Genomic DNA, 13,715 nt, shown 5'->3' on the forward strand with positions numbered 1-13,715 from the left:
GGCATGAAAAGCACAAAATGTAAAATAAAAAAGTGAGAAAGAAGACTTCATCAAAATTAAAAACTTCTGCTTTTCAACCGAGGGAAAATATTAGCAATTTATCTGACAAAGGATACCCATAATACATGAAGAACTCTTAAACTCAACAACTCAAATTTAAAAATAGGCAAAAACATGGGCAAAAAGTGTGAAAAGAGAGTTCATAAAAGAGATACAAAGGGCCAAATGAGCAGTGAAAAGAGGTCCAAGATTATCACCAGAGAAATGCAAATAAGATTATCTGTGCAAATGCAATGGTGTGGCAAAAATTAAAGACTGAGAACACCATGTATTGAGAATATGCACCTACTGGAACTCTTGTATGCAATGCTGGTGAGAATGTAAAATGGTACCACCACTATAGAAAACTGTTTGGCGAGTTCTTACACATACACACACACACACACGACCCAGCAATTCCACTGTCTCACTCAAAAAACATGAAGATACAGATCTAAAAAGATTTGCAACACAGAAATTCACAGCAGCCAGAAACTGCAAACAACTCAAATGGCATGAACTTGTGAACAGACAGGCAATCCACGGGAATCCTACTCGATAAGGAAAAAGGTGAATCTCAAAAGCATTATGCTGAATAACAGAGATAAGACTCAAAAGACTACGTATTGTATGATTCCATTACAAGAAATTCTAGTAAACACAAAGGTCTAGTGACAGAAAGCAGGTCCAGTGGCTGCCAGGAGTTGGGGTTGGGGATGAGGGGCCAGGAGAGACCTTTCTGAGGCAATAATAATGTTCATATCTTGACTGTGGCAGTGGTTACATGATTGTACATATTTCTCAAAACTCAACAAACTATACATTTAAAATAATGATTTTTACTGTATGCACACTGAACCTCAATAGAGCAGATTAAAAGGGAGGATCTGGTTAGAGGGGTTCTGGGAAGGTGACAGTGGTGAAGTGTCATGTGTTTTTAAAGACAGAGCAATGAGATGGCAAAACCAAATACCGGGGGCATACTTTACAACAAAGCTAATCGACAAAATATCCCCACAGACCCCAAAATAAAAGCAGATGAGGAAGATAACAAAGGAGAAAATCTAACTGACCTTGGGTTTCATGATGACTCTGTGGATATGCCAAAAGCATGATTCCATGAGAAAAACAAGTGGAAAGTTGGGACTTCATTACAATTAAAAACCTCTGCTCTGCAAAAGGCACTCTAAGGAGAACGAAAAGACAAGCCACAAGACTAGGAGAAAATTTTTGCAAACCACGTATCTGATAAAGGACTGGTATCCAAAATCTACAAAGAACTCTTAAAACTCAACAATTAGAAAACAGACAACCCAATTAAAAAATGGGCAAAACACCCTGAACAGAGAGCTCACCAAAGAGGACATACGGGTGACAAGTAAGCACACGAAAAGATGCCCAACATCAAACATCATCAGGGAACTGCAAATTGAAACAATCAGGTACCACTACACACCTACTGGCATGGCCAGAATCCGAAACGCTGACAACATTAGCTACTGGAGAGGGGTGAAGCAACAGGACCTCTCATTCTTTGTTGGTAGGAATACAAATGGTGCAGTCACTTCACATAACAGTGGGGCAGTTTCTTACGGAGAAAAACAGCCTTACTATACAAGCCAACAATCGCATTCCTTGTCATTATCCAAATGAGTTGAAGACTTACGTCTGCACAAAAACCTGCACACAAATATTTACCATAGTTTTATTCATAATTGCCAAAACATGGAAGCAAGTGAGATGTCCTTCAAAAGGTGAATGGATACACTATGGTATACTGAGCAATAAAAAGAAATGACCTATTAAGGGATAAAAAGAAGCCAGTTTGAAAAATGAAAAAAGCCAGAAAAGCCTACATAAGGTACAGTTCCAACTGTATGACATTCTAGAAAAGGCAAAAATATGAGACAGTAAAATATCAGCGACTGCTGAGAGTTTCAGGGAAGAGAGGAAGGGTGGAGCAGGGGGGTCCTGAGCCGTTGAAGAGTTCTGTGGCACCAACGTAGAGTCATGTGTCACTCGGCATTTGGTAAAATCCACCCAATGTTCACTACAGGGAATGAACCCTAATGTAAACTACAGACTTCAGTTAACAACTAAACGTATCAATTCTGACTCATCTATTGTCACACATGTGCCACACTAATGCAAGATGTTACTAATAGGGGAAGCTGTTGGGTGGTATCGGGAACTCTGTATTTTCTGTTCAGTGTTTCTGCAAACTTAAACTGCTCTAAAAAATAGATATCTAGAGGTGCCTGGATGGCTTAGTCAGCTAAGCGTCCAACTTTGGCTCAGGTCACGATGTCATTGTTTGTGAGTTCAAGCCCCACATCGGCCTCTCTGCTGTCAGCACAGAGCCCGCTTCAGATCCTCTGTCTCCCTCTCTATTTCTGATTCGTGAGCGTGCACATACACGTGCTTTCTCTCTTAAAAATAATAATCATTTAAAAATACATAAGTAAAGTATCTATTAATTTAAAGAACAACAACAAAATAAGCAGATGAGCCAAACCCAGCCGCATCACGAAGCCTGCGTGTATCACCGTCTGTGCAGGAAGAAGCACATGCAAGGGCCTAAACACAGATGGGCCTAAACACAGGAGTCCACAAGCGGCTACAGGTACTCAGTGGAAACACCGTGGGTGGGGGCGGGGGTGGGGTGGGGGGAGGGCCAGTGAGACGGGAGCAACTGAGCCTGGCAGGTTTTCTTCCATTCCAACAGTGGGTGAAGGCTGGAGCCCCAGGAAGTCTGCAAACTATCCATCCAAAGACAACAGACATGAAGGGCCAGATGCATGTGGGAGACGGAAATGGAGCCAGGAAATCTGCACAATCTCAGAAACTATGTCCCCACCTATTTTAATTACAAGAAAGAAACAGCAGAAAAGGAAACTTGGAAATTATCAATGTTACCCTGACTCAGACATTCTAAAATTCAAGGGAGATAGATTTTATCTGAAAAGGAGCTGTAGCAAAGCATTAAGACCAAATTCCATATTAAGTTATAACAAAAAAGAGAATAAGGAGAGTAACAGTCCCTGCAGATAATGGGAGTCACTGGGAAAGATGTATCCACAACCTAGATCAAAACTGTACCCTTCAACTTGAAAACAAGCTACCTTTCCTCTTGTTAATTAAGAAAATAATGGGGAGCCGGGCTGGCTCAGTCAGTGGAGCATGCGACTCTTGATCTTGAGATTGTGAGTTCAAGCCCCACACGTGTGTGTATATATATATGTGTGTGTGCGTGTGTATATATATATATGTGTGTGTGTATATGTATATATATATGTATATATATATATATATATATATATATATATAATCCTCTCGAGAGGGAGAGAGAATATATACACATATACGTATATACACATACATACACACATACACACACACACACACACACACACACACACATATATATATACACACACACACACACATAGAGAGAGAGAGACATACATGATAAACAACATGTATAAAGGAACATAGACCAGAAAAACTCAGAAATGAGGTAACAGAACTAGGGAGACAGAACGGCACAAATGAGCAGAACATAGTTGCTTTAGGGAAAAGGGAAGGTAAAAAGAAGTCCTGAACTCAAGAAGAAAGGAAGAGGGGTCCCTGGGTGGCTTAGTCGGTTAAGTGTCCGACTTCGGCTCAGGTCATGATCTCGCAGTTTGTGGGTTCGAACCCCACATTGGACTCTGTGCTAACAGCTCGGAGCCTGGAGCCTGCTTTGGATTCTGTGTCTTCCTCTCTCTCTGCCCCTCCCCTGCTTGTGCTCTCTCTCAAAAATGAATAAACATCAAAAAAAATTTAAAAACAAAAAGAAGAAAAGAAGAAGTATTAAAAAGGATTCAAAAGAAAGTGACAAACTCTTAAGTCAGCAACTTTATCTACATTTCAGAATTTCCTCAAAGGACCATGGATATCGTGAAGAGACATGTGTTATCACTGCACTATTTTTAGTAGTCCCCAATGGAAACAACTTTCTTTCTGAAAGTACAACTAAAAAAAAATCCTTTGATTGTTGAGGTTGGTTTATCTATTTTCTCCATTTGATGTTGGTTTTCTAAATAAACTGGGGTCTTGAAATAAGGCATCTCGTAAGGACACATGGCTACTGTCACATTAATGGTGGTACATTAATAGTGTCATAATTATTCTGCTCCTATGAATGGAATAAGTTCATTAAAATGGTCATTAATTACTGGACAAAAGGATCTTCAGCAAAACTTACTTTGATGTATCCAAATGTTGGTAGAGTTTGGTTGGATAATTTCCTTGGCATGTCTATTTCTGGATTAATATGGTGTCGATCAGGACAGATCCTTTTGTCTCTGAAAAAAAAAGTAACTGGGTTTTAAAAACAAAGAACAGTAATTTTAATGTATTTTAAAGTATTCTTCAGGAAAATTAATCTGTAATTGAAATCAGAGAACTTTTATCCCAAATACTTTAAAGTTAAGTAACCATTTTAAATACTTTAGACACTAACAACATGCACATTACCGAAAAAGGGTCCTAAAATTTAATTAACACTAAATAAACTTCAAGAGTTACTTCATTATTTCTCTGGACAGTCTGTAAATGAACAAAATGTACTTCCGAAACAAAGACCCTGAAATCAGAAATTCATCCCCACAACCCACAACAAAGGCTACTAATAACCTCTAAACCAGAAGTCACTCTGTAACCCAAACTGAGAAAACAGAGCTTCTGTTTCAAAAGTCAATATTCTGTTTAAAGGCATAATAGAAACTGCCACTAATAACCTGTTTAATGTACCATAATACAAAAAAGTTAATGTCAATAGTTATCTGATAGATACTAGACTCCTCCTACCCAGTCCCAGTGATCACAGATCAAGCACTGGCATCATGTCCGGATCAGGGAGAAGGCTCCCGTGACTGTTAAGATAACCATCTTCTCCAAGTTGATTTATAGTATCAACACACGTGCTATCAAAATTCAGACAATGTTTCTGAAGAAACTGACAAGCCTATTCCAAAATGTATGTGGAGATGGAGCGGACTTAAAAGTCAAAACAACCTTGACGAAGAGCAAAGTTGGAGAATTTGCATACCAGGTTCCAAGGCTTGCTGAACTATAAGCTACAGTACTTAAGAAAGTGTGGTACCAGTGTAAGAACAAAGAGACCAATGTAACACAGTCCACAAACGGAGCACGTATGCTATCCTCTGGTTTATGTCAAAGGCACCAACTGAGCGACAACACATTGATGTTTTAAATAAAGGCCACTGGAGCAAATGATTACCCACGTGGAAAAAAGTAACCCTTGCCCCGTACCTCACACTTTAAACAAAAATTCTCACACTAGATTATATACCTAAGTGTGAAACCATCCATAAAGCTTCTAAAAGAAAATACAGAAGAATGTCTTCATGACCTAGAGATAGGCAAATATTTCTTACATAAGGACACTAAACAATAGTAACCATGAAATAGTTCACCAAAATTAAAAAGGTCTGCTCACCAAAAGACTTACAATGAAAAGGCGGGCACCTGAGTGGCTCAGTCGGTTAAATATCTGACTCTTGATTTTGGCTGAGGTCATCATCTCATGGTTAGGGAGTTCAAGCCCCACCTCTGGCTCTTGGGATTCTCTCTGTCCCTTGTTCTCTCTGCCCCTCCCTTGCTCTCATAATTAATTAATTAGTTAATTAATTAAAAGTAGTAAATAAAAATTTAAAAGCACAGTGAAAAGGCAAGCCATGAACTGGGAGAAGATCTCAAGGCATATATCTGACAAAGTAGTTCTATGTCGAATAAATAAACTACTCCTACAAAGCAATAAGAAAAAGAACAACACCCAATTTAAAAAATTGGCAAAAGAGGGGCGCTTGGGTGGCTCTAGCTGGCTAAGCCTCGGACTCTTGATTTCGGCTCAGGTCATGATCTCGTGATTTGAGGGATCAAGCCATGGGCTGGGCTCTGCACTGAGTGTGGAGCCTGCTTGGGATTCTCTCTTTCTCCCTCTCTCTCTCTGCCCATCTCCCCCACCAAATAAACAAACATTTTTTTTTAATGGGCAAAAGAACCGAACAGACACTTCACAAGAAAAGGATGGTCAAATGTCCCACAAGCATATGAAAAGACACTCCACATCATAAATTACTAGGGAAATACAAATGGAAACCGCCACCCCCGCCAACACCGTGTTGTCGGTGAGGATATGGAGAAACTCTGCTCTCCCACACACTGCTGACGGGGTCATGAACCCGTCACACACCTTGGGAAGGTTAGACAGGCGCTCACCCCATGACCCAGCAATCCCAAAGTCTACACCCAAGAGAAATGGGTGCGTGTTTCCACAAAGGGACATGTGCAAGAGTGTTCAGGGGAGTTTCATACATAATAGCCAAAAGCTGGAAACAACTGCTCTCCCATCAACAGGAAAATGGATGTATACATTGTGATATATTCATACAATAGAGTATCGAGCCATTAAATCAACAGATAAATAAATCCACCCAATACACACAGGAACAGAGATGAATGTTGCAGATAGTAAGCTGAGCGTACAATTCCATTTATATAAAGTTGGGAAACGAGCAAAATTAATCAATGTTGACAGATATTTAGGGGCAGTTACCTCCAGGGGAGGGCAGATTGGGAAGGAGCAGGGGGAGAACCTCTAGGACTGGGTGGCGGTGTATACTGTGCGTACATATGTAAAGGTCTTCCAGCAGTAAAAGTATATCACTGTGCACTTTACTGTACATTTCAAGGTTTTAAACAAATGACTGGCTTACTTGCAAAAACCAAAAGACTTAAGATACGGACAAAGAGGCCTTCGGGCTTTCTTATCTTCTTTGGCTTCCAGAACCCCCGCAGTAAACTCATACAGCTCCACGGGAATCTTGGCATCGGCTCGCTCCAGGTAGCGCAGGACCCCGACCGCGTGGCACGCATTTCTCTCCGTCAGCAGCAAGACAGATTTGGTTTTCTTATCTCCCTGTTCTGCAGGAGAACCCTTAAAATCGGGGGCGAATAAAGGAAGCAGGTCGTCCATCCCAGTCTAACTGATAAAACCCCGCGGACTCTGCATTTCTCATTGCACAGAAAATGCCAGGGGAATATTTAGAGATAACGAAAATTAATCAAACCTGCTCGGTTGGACTCTGAAAATGGTCAGACATGCAATACAGACGCCCACCAAAAATCTTTGGTGAGGAAGGGAAGCTGAAGTGAATCACGCACGTGGCATCGGTGATGGTCAAGAGCGGTATGCAGTCGTCAGTTAAGGCTGGAGACAAGGATCCGACAACCACAGATGAGGCATAGCTCCCTGCACTGATGCTACACAGCAATTCCGTAATCGTACCTCAACACGTGTCTCTACCGCACTTCACTGTGTAGGTGCCAACAAACTCCTTCCCCAACTCCCCTCCCCCCAAATGTCACAGCCCCGTGATCACATTCCAGAGAAAAGTCGTCTCCCTAACTTTAGCTTGGAAAATGCCCCTTTCTATTACAAATCTAGGCTGCCCATCTATTTTTCACTTATCTTACAGTTTGACTTTCAGATCTCTAACGTCATTGTTCACAACCATCTGTGATAGATTGCGTCAGAGGCGTGCATACACACACACAAAGGAGATGGTGGCCCTCAACCTGCAGCCCCAGGGACAAGGTCTGCGCTAAGGGCTGCTGCCTTCTGCCACGAGTGCTCCGGGGGCCCCCGCATTTGCCTCAACACCAAAATCTTAGTGGAGTTTAACTTTCATTTTGGGACTGACGTTACTAATAAATTCTCAGGAGATCTGCGAAGTGATGAGAAATTTGGAGACAAGATATTCAAATAAGCTGAAGACATGATTCCCATTGGCTCAGCAGCCTTCTCTAAACAGAAGTAGAAATTAAAACACTTACCTAATACAACGTGAGAGCCAGAACTTAACTTCTTCTTCCACTGTTCTAAAACACTTTTTAAATTAAAAACCGTTTCTTTATGCATTTTCAAGCAAAATATTGAACTGCTTTCTACTACCTAAAGATGAAACCAAATAAGCCAGTTCACAGTCAGGAACATAAGCTTAAAGTTAACTGTTCCATCAATAATTACCAGTATAAAACATTTAAAATTATCTGTGAGGGGATTATCTCATCGATCCACTAATTGTAAGAACAAGATGATTGTAAGTTTAAACAAATGTATTTCCAAAATTCTACAGTTTGTATCTAAAAGCTTGCTCAAGTGAAACAAACATTATCTTGCTAAAACCATTTTCCTTCCTTTTAAGTAATGCGCGCATATATAGATGTGTGTATTTATACACGTGGATATACATGTATACACACACACACACACCAAAATTTATGTGCCAATACATGTCACATCTTTTCACAAGACCTCCAGTTCATCATTGCTGAAAGGCGGATATACTGATTCTTGTATTTTAATTTGTATTTGGCTTCATTTACACATTTTAGTATTAATTTATGTAGAATTAGATTAATTAAATAAATCTGTAGACAATTTATTTGGCTTTTCTAGCCATATGATGCGATCTCTTGGTGTTATTGTCTCTGGTTTTTTAAACAGAGGCTACAGAAGACGCTGGCATTTCTTCGTGAATGAGATCCTTTTAACGACAAAGCACAAAGCACCCTCCTTGGGGAATGTCTGCTTCCATGGAAAGGATGGTCCCACCTACTTAGCTCCTCCCTCCAGGCCACCCCCAGCACCACCACCCCCCCCCCACCACTGTCCTTTCTCACTGCTGTCTATTCTCTGCAGCACCAGCCACCTCCTCCTCTGATAAACTTGTCCAGTTTTATTCCCCTGGCAAATATTTAACTACCTGGTAATTCTCTGATGATTTTGAGATTCAATCATGGTTCAAACAAAAAATACAGACATTTTATGTGTGGAAGGCTCACCTTACACACGATTTCTGTTTCAGCTACAGAACTGGTGAAGATCAAGGTCTTTTGTGCTTGACTTGGAATGAAATCTAGAGTCTGGAGTAAAGTAGAGGTTTTTTCACATTCCAGGCAAAGGTGCACTACCTGGTAACGAAAGGCAGAAACAGTGTGGTTTTAAACACATTCCAGGTGCCCCAGCTTCACTTTTCATCGCTAAGTTAGGATTTTAACAGAAAAGAACGTATAGAATGACAATATAAATCTAAATACACGATTATAGATTCGTGTAGATGAAAGCTGCAAAATTTTACTTTATTAAGCCATGAAATGGAGGCTACCTGCTTGTGTTCCTCAGCCCTTGACCGCCCTCACCCCACGCCCACGAGCCCGCACCTGCTGGACGCTGCCATAGAGAGCAGCCTCTTCCATGGCCGTGACCACAACGTAGGGGTCATTCATGAACTCTTTCATCAACTGTTCTATATGTCTGCTCCAATGAACTCCAACAGCAACAATCTGATGTGGTGCAGATTCCCTTTCTTCAACGTCAATGTTTTTTTTAAAGTTATCTAATATAGCGAACATCTAAAAAAGTGAGTATAATTAATTTCATTTTTATTTCAAAAGGGAATAATAGTTGGTTGACAGGAACATAAGTGGTAAAGAATTGCACACTTTCTGTTCTCAGAGTGGAGAAGGCCCTTCCAAAGAAAAGAAGAAAACTACAAAGGGGAGAATGTTAAGTATAAACAAAATCAAAACACAAACGGTATCTGGGTAAAATGCGTGTGACATATGCAACCAAGAATTAATATCCTTACATAAAAAGTTCTACGAATGGACTAGAAAAAGGTGATCCTGCCGACAGAAAATAAGCAGAGAAAATGAACAAGCAGTTCACAGAAGAACAGTAGGAGTGGCCGGTATACAAGTCAGCCAGGAAGTACAGATTATGCTCACGAGACACCGTATGTAATGAGGAGACTGAAAATGAAAGCCGGACCAAGCCGGACCACTGCCGGGGGCCGCAGGGCATGTGGTGTGGTGGTGCATTGTCCATGGGAGCGTAAATCAGTCTCTGCTTTCAGAAAGGCAACTATATGATGCAGTATTCTGGATATTAGTTTTGCAAATAAGAACTGAGGCTTTAGAGGCATTCAGAAACCCTGCACAGGCCATACAGTCAGCAAGTAACAAAGCCCAGACTTGAACCTGGGGGTGTCCTTGCTCCCAAATGAAATGCCTGTGGTCATCGTGTTATGCTGTGCCCCAGAAATGCCTTCTTATAAGAATTCAGAGTCTTTGATCCATTAATCCCCTTCCTAGGAATTTATCCTAAGGGAAACACGCAAGAAAGATGTATGTTCTTTAGACACACACACACACACACTGCCAAATGTCCAAAAATAAGACCATTTAAAAAATTATGTTACACCCACAGGACTCCCTATGTCCAGTGAACAATCATGCGGTAGAATAATTACTAATAATACTCATGATGCTGCTTACTGGAAAATGCAAGTTATAAACTAGCCATAAAATAAGGCCTGATGTTGTTAGTTGTATGTACTGACACAGGAATTACTCCAAAACAATAAGAGTCATTGCTCTGAGTGTCCGACTACGGACGCTGGGGTTTTTCAAGTACTCTTCTCTGCATCCCAAATTTTCTAAAATAAAACGTATTGCTTCCATAATCGCAAAAATATCAGTATTTTAGAAAACCCTCTCTGGAAAAGAATTTTTGCTCTTCAAAGAGAATTTTAAAATGTGGGAAGACAATTTCAGACAAATTTTCTTTCTTCACAGTGATCAAAGTTCTAAAGGGAAAACTTTTTTAGATGAACTGGCTTCCTCCCCAACTAGATGCTTTTCCAGATTCCTAAAAGCAGGTGAGACTTTCATCATATATATATCTATTTCCAAGTGATAATGACGTCTCGATGGACACCGTACTTACTTCTTCGTTAGCTTCAAAGAATAATACTTCCACCTCATCCAAAATGAGGTGACAGAGTCTGAGAAATAACAAGCTCTGATACTGGAGAAGTCTCAGGAGGCTGTGCGGTGTCGTCACAATTATATCACCTACGTTTAAGAAAAATTAACACTTCAGATTTTTCACAGGTTTTTCCCACATTTCCTTTGCTAAGATGCCACACGCTTTGTAGAACTGCCGTCTAAGGACACAAAACCTTGGGTTTTCTTGCTCACGTGGGTGCGGCCCGCCCGTCCAAGCTAACACCTGTCTGTATCTAGTTAAATACCTGGGCACCCACCAGGTTTCGTGCTCCTCGAGGGCAGGGGGTGGGAGTTTAGTCAACATCTAACAGGAGATAGTCGATAAACAGTTGATAAGTGAATGAAATCATGTCATTTTTCAGTGAAACGGCTGTAAGCCAAGAGCGCCTTCGCCCACCAGGCCCACCCGTAACCCACAGTGCGGTCTGGACCGGTGATGACTGTGGCTGCATCATCACACACGCCTGCCTGGCAGGGCTCCGCTGTGCTCTGCAGGGAAAACCAAACAGCTTGAAGAGGATGCTTACAGGCCCTTGGAAGCTTCATGTTTTTGGCTTCATCTTTGTGGAGTCCGATTGTTAACAGCACTGGGTGAAGAGGCCTGGGGGACATGCCATAGTCCCCCAGTAATTCAAAAATAAACTGGGCCTTTTTCCACCCAGGGCACACGATGACTGCCAGAGGCTGCGAAGACAAACAAATTCACATAATCTTGGACAGAAGTTAGGAATTGAACAGAGTATATGCACAGCATGCAGAACATCTCTTTCTACAAAGTAAGCAATACGTAAATTTTTTTGCTCTCTCCATTGTCATGTAGGTCAGAAAAGATATGATTAAAACAGATTTAGACACATTGACTCAGATTTTCCTAGGGCTTACACTAAGCATGTCACAAGTTTCGTTTTTTCTTTAAAACACTTACAGGGTAGGACCTACTATTACCTCATTTCTCAGATGAGGAGTCTGAGGCACAGAGAGGTAAAGTTAGTTGTCCAAGGCTGCACAGCTAATACGTGGTAGCAATAGGATCTGAACCCAGGCAGTCTGGCCCCAGAGCTCCTGCTCCTAAGTACCAGGGAACTAACTGCCCCCTGAAGGGGGCCTTGAAAAGGTTAACATCTCTTCCTTAGGGTATTAAGTTTGCTACAGCAGCGTGTGACCCCTGACCTCCACCATCCCATAGTTCTCTCCTGAAGGTGCACCGCCTGCCCAACACCCTCCTGGACATACGGCGTCAATTTGCCGAAGACAAGAACAATTCTCCCCTTTCCTTTATGTAGATCCAGTGGGGGCCAGCTTCCGGGCGGCAGGTGTGAAAGCAGGCTGGCCATGGAGACGTGGAAAAAGCAGAAGGAATGAGAGGCAAGACCCGGACATAATTTCTGACCAGCCAGGGTTCTATTCGAGAACAATCAACATCTCGTCCATAGGGGTCAACCACTAACTGAGGGATGTAGATGTTTAAACCAACACATAATAACTTAGTACAGAAAAGGAAACCATTAAAATGACATGACGTGGCAGAATCAGAAAAATGAGCATCTCTTCTAAGCACGACTGGTCCTTTCTTACTGCCAGTTTTCACCATTCTGCTGAGTAACGGAACCATCCATAGCACAGCCTCTGAGACGGGTCTGAGACAGAGGTGCTCCGTGCCAGAGTCCCCCTGACCACCCAGACCCCGAGAGCAGGTATCACTACCCCACCATCCCCTATGCCCACACCCCATTTCTCTCCTTTCCACCACCTGCGGATTCCTTCCTGCATACAGGAAAACAAAAGATTACACAACAGCGGGGGGGGGGGGTGTTCAGAAATAATTAAAAGAATATGGGACGAGATGACAGGAAAACCTAAACTCTAATCCCATTTCTTGTCAACTTCTCAGCTGTTCAGCATCTGTACCAGTAACTTTTCATGAGGCTAATTTTCTCATCCATGAAGTGGTGAAAACCATACATGGCCCATCTCACACAGTTACCATGACAGTTAGAGGAATTTAATCAGTGAAGTAAGTTTATAAGCTATACATCCATCCCTAAAAGCCAGAAATCTCTTGGCAGCCAATGGCCATCATGGGACTTCAAGGTGAGACTCACTGTCAGAGTCAATGACTCTGATAAGTCCCTGTCCTCTCATGGAAATCAAATGAGTAATGTAATGCAAACTTCACCAAAGGTTAGGTTAAACTTAAAACTTTAAAAATAAATTTTTAAGCCATTTTACCGTGAAACAAAATTGTCTCCAACTTACTCCATTTCTGCTTGGTAAAGACTTGTAGCAGCCCCCCGTTTGCAGAATCGTAAGGAGTGGCGGAAGGTACAGCAGAGGGTCATTTCCGCAGTGAGAAATGACCACCACGTCACAGCCCCTCGCTATGGGAGGCCAAGAGTAGGATTCAGTGTGACTAGGTCCCGGAAACTTGTTTCTTTGGAGAGCCTACAAAACACCAACAACCGAAACCCCACAAATAAAGCACAGACCACAAAAACTCCCATCTCTTTGCTCACTTCACCCCCAACAGCCACTATACGTTTGCTCAATCTGGTATTTTCTAACGCCTAACTTGACAAGTCCCCCTGAATCTTTTCTCAGCACCAAACTCCTGCCATGAGGCACTTGCTTTCCTGGGCTCCAAATCAAAAGGTTCAAACAGGCATTCCATGGACTGACCAGGTGCTTGGAGCTTGTCAGAGCAACGACATGGCTTCTCCTCCTCCTCCTAATAATCTTGAGTACACCACCTTCACTTA

General features: G+C 41.8%; 1 protein-coding gene across 6 annotated transcripts in view; it reads right to left on the reverse strand.

Annotated features, from left to right (window-relative positions):
- The window catches only part of TDRD12 (tudor domain containing 12), a 71,993-nt gene that overhangs the window by 19,709 nt on the left and 38,569 nt on the right, over window positions 1-13,715 (reverse strand). For 5 of the 6 annotated variants that reach the window (XM_042969184.1, XM_042969185.1, XM_042969183.1 and 2 more), the window contains 9 exons: window positions 13,216-13,401; window positions 11,487-11,643; window positions 10,898-11,025; window positions 9,331-9,522; window positions 8,953-9,081; window positions 7,942-8,059; window positions 7,176-7,315; window positions 6,822-7,042; window positions 4,286-4,385 (listed from right to left, as the gene is read on the reverse strand). In XM_042969184.1, coding sequence (XP_042825118.1) covers window positions 4,286-4,385; window positions 6,822-7,042; window positions 7,176-7,315; window positions 7,942-8,059; window positions 8,953-9,081; window positions 9,331-9,522; window positions 10,898-11,025; window positions 11,487-11,643; window positions 13,216-13,401 — 1,371 coding nt within the window. Of the gene's footprint in view, window positions 1-4,285; window positions 4,386-6,821; window positions 7,043-7,175; window positions 7,316-7,941; window positions 8,060-8,952; window positions 9,082-9,330; window positions 9,523-10,897; window positions 11,026-11,486; window positions 11,644-13,215; window positions 13,402-13,715 lie in introns of those variants that run through there. The other variant, XM_042969188.1, reaches the window with a different exon arrangement.

Source organism: Panthera tigris, chromosome E2, assembly GCF_018350195.1.
Source record: "Panthera tigris isolate Pti1 chromosome E2, P.tigris_Pti1_mat1.1, whole genome shotgun sequence".
Classification (NCBI taxonomy): domain Eukaryota; kingdom Metazoa; phylum Chordata; class Mammalia; order Carnivora; family Felidae; genus Panthera; species Panthera tigris.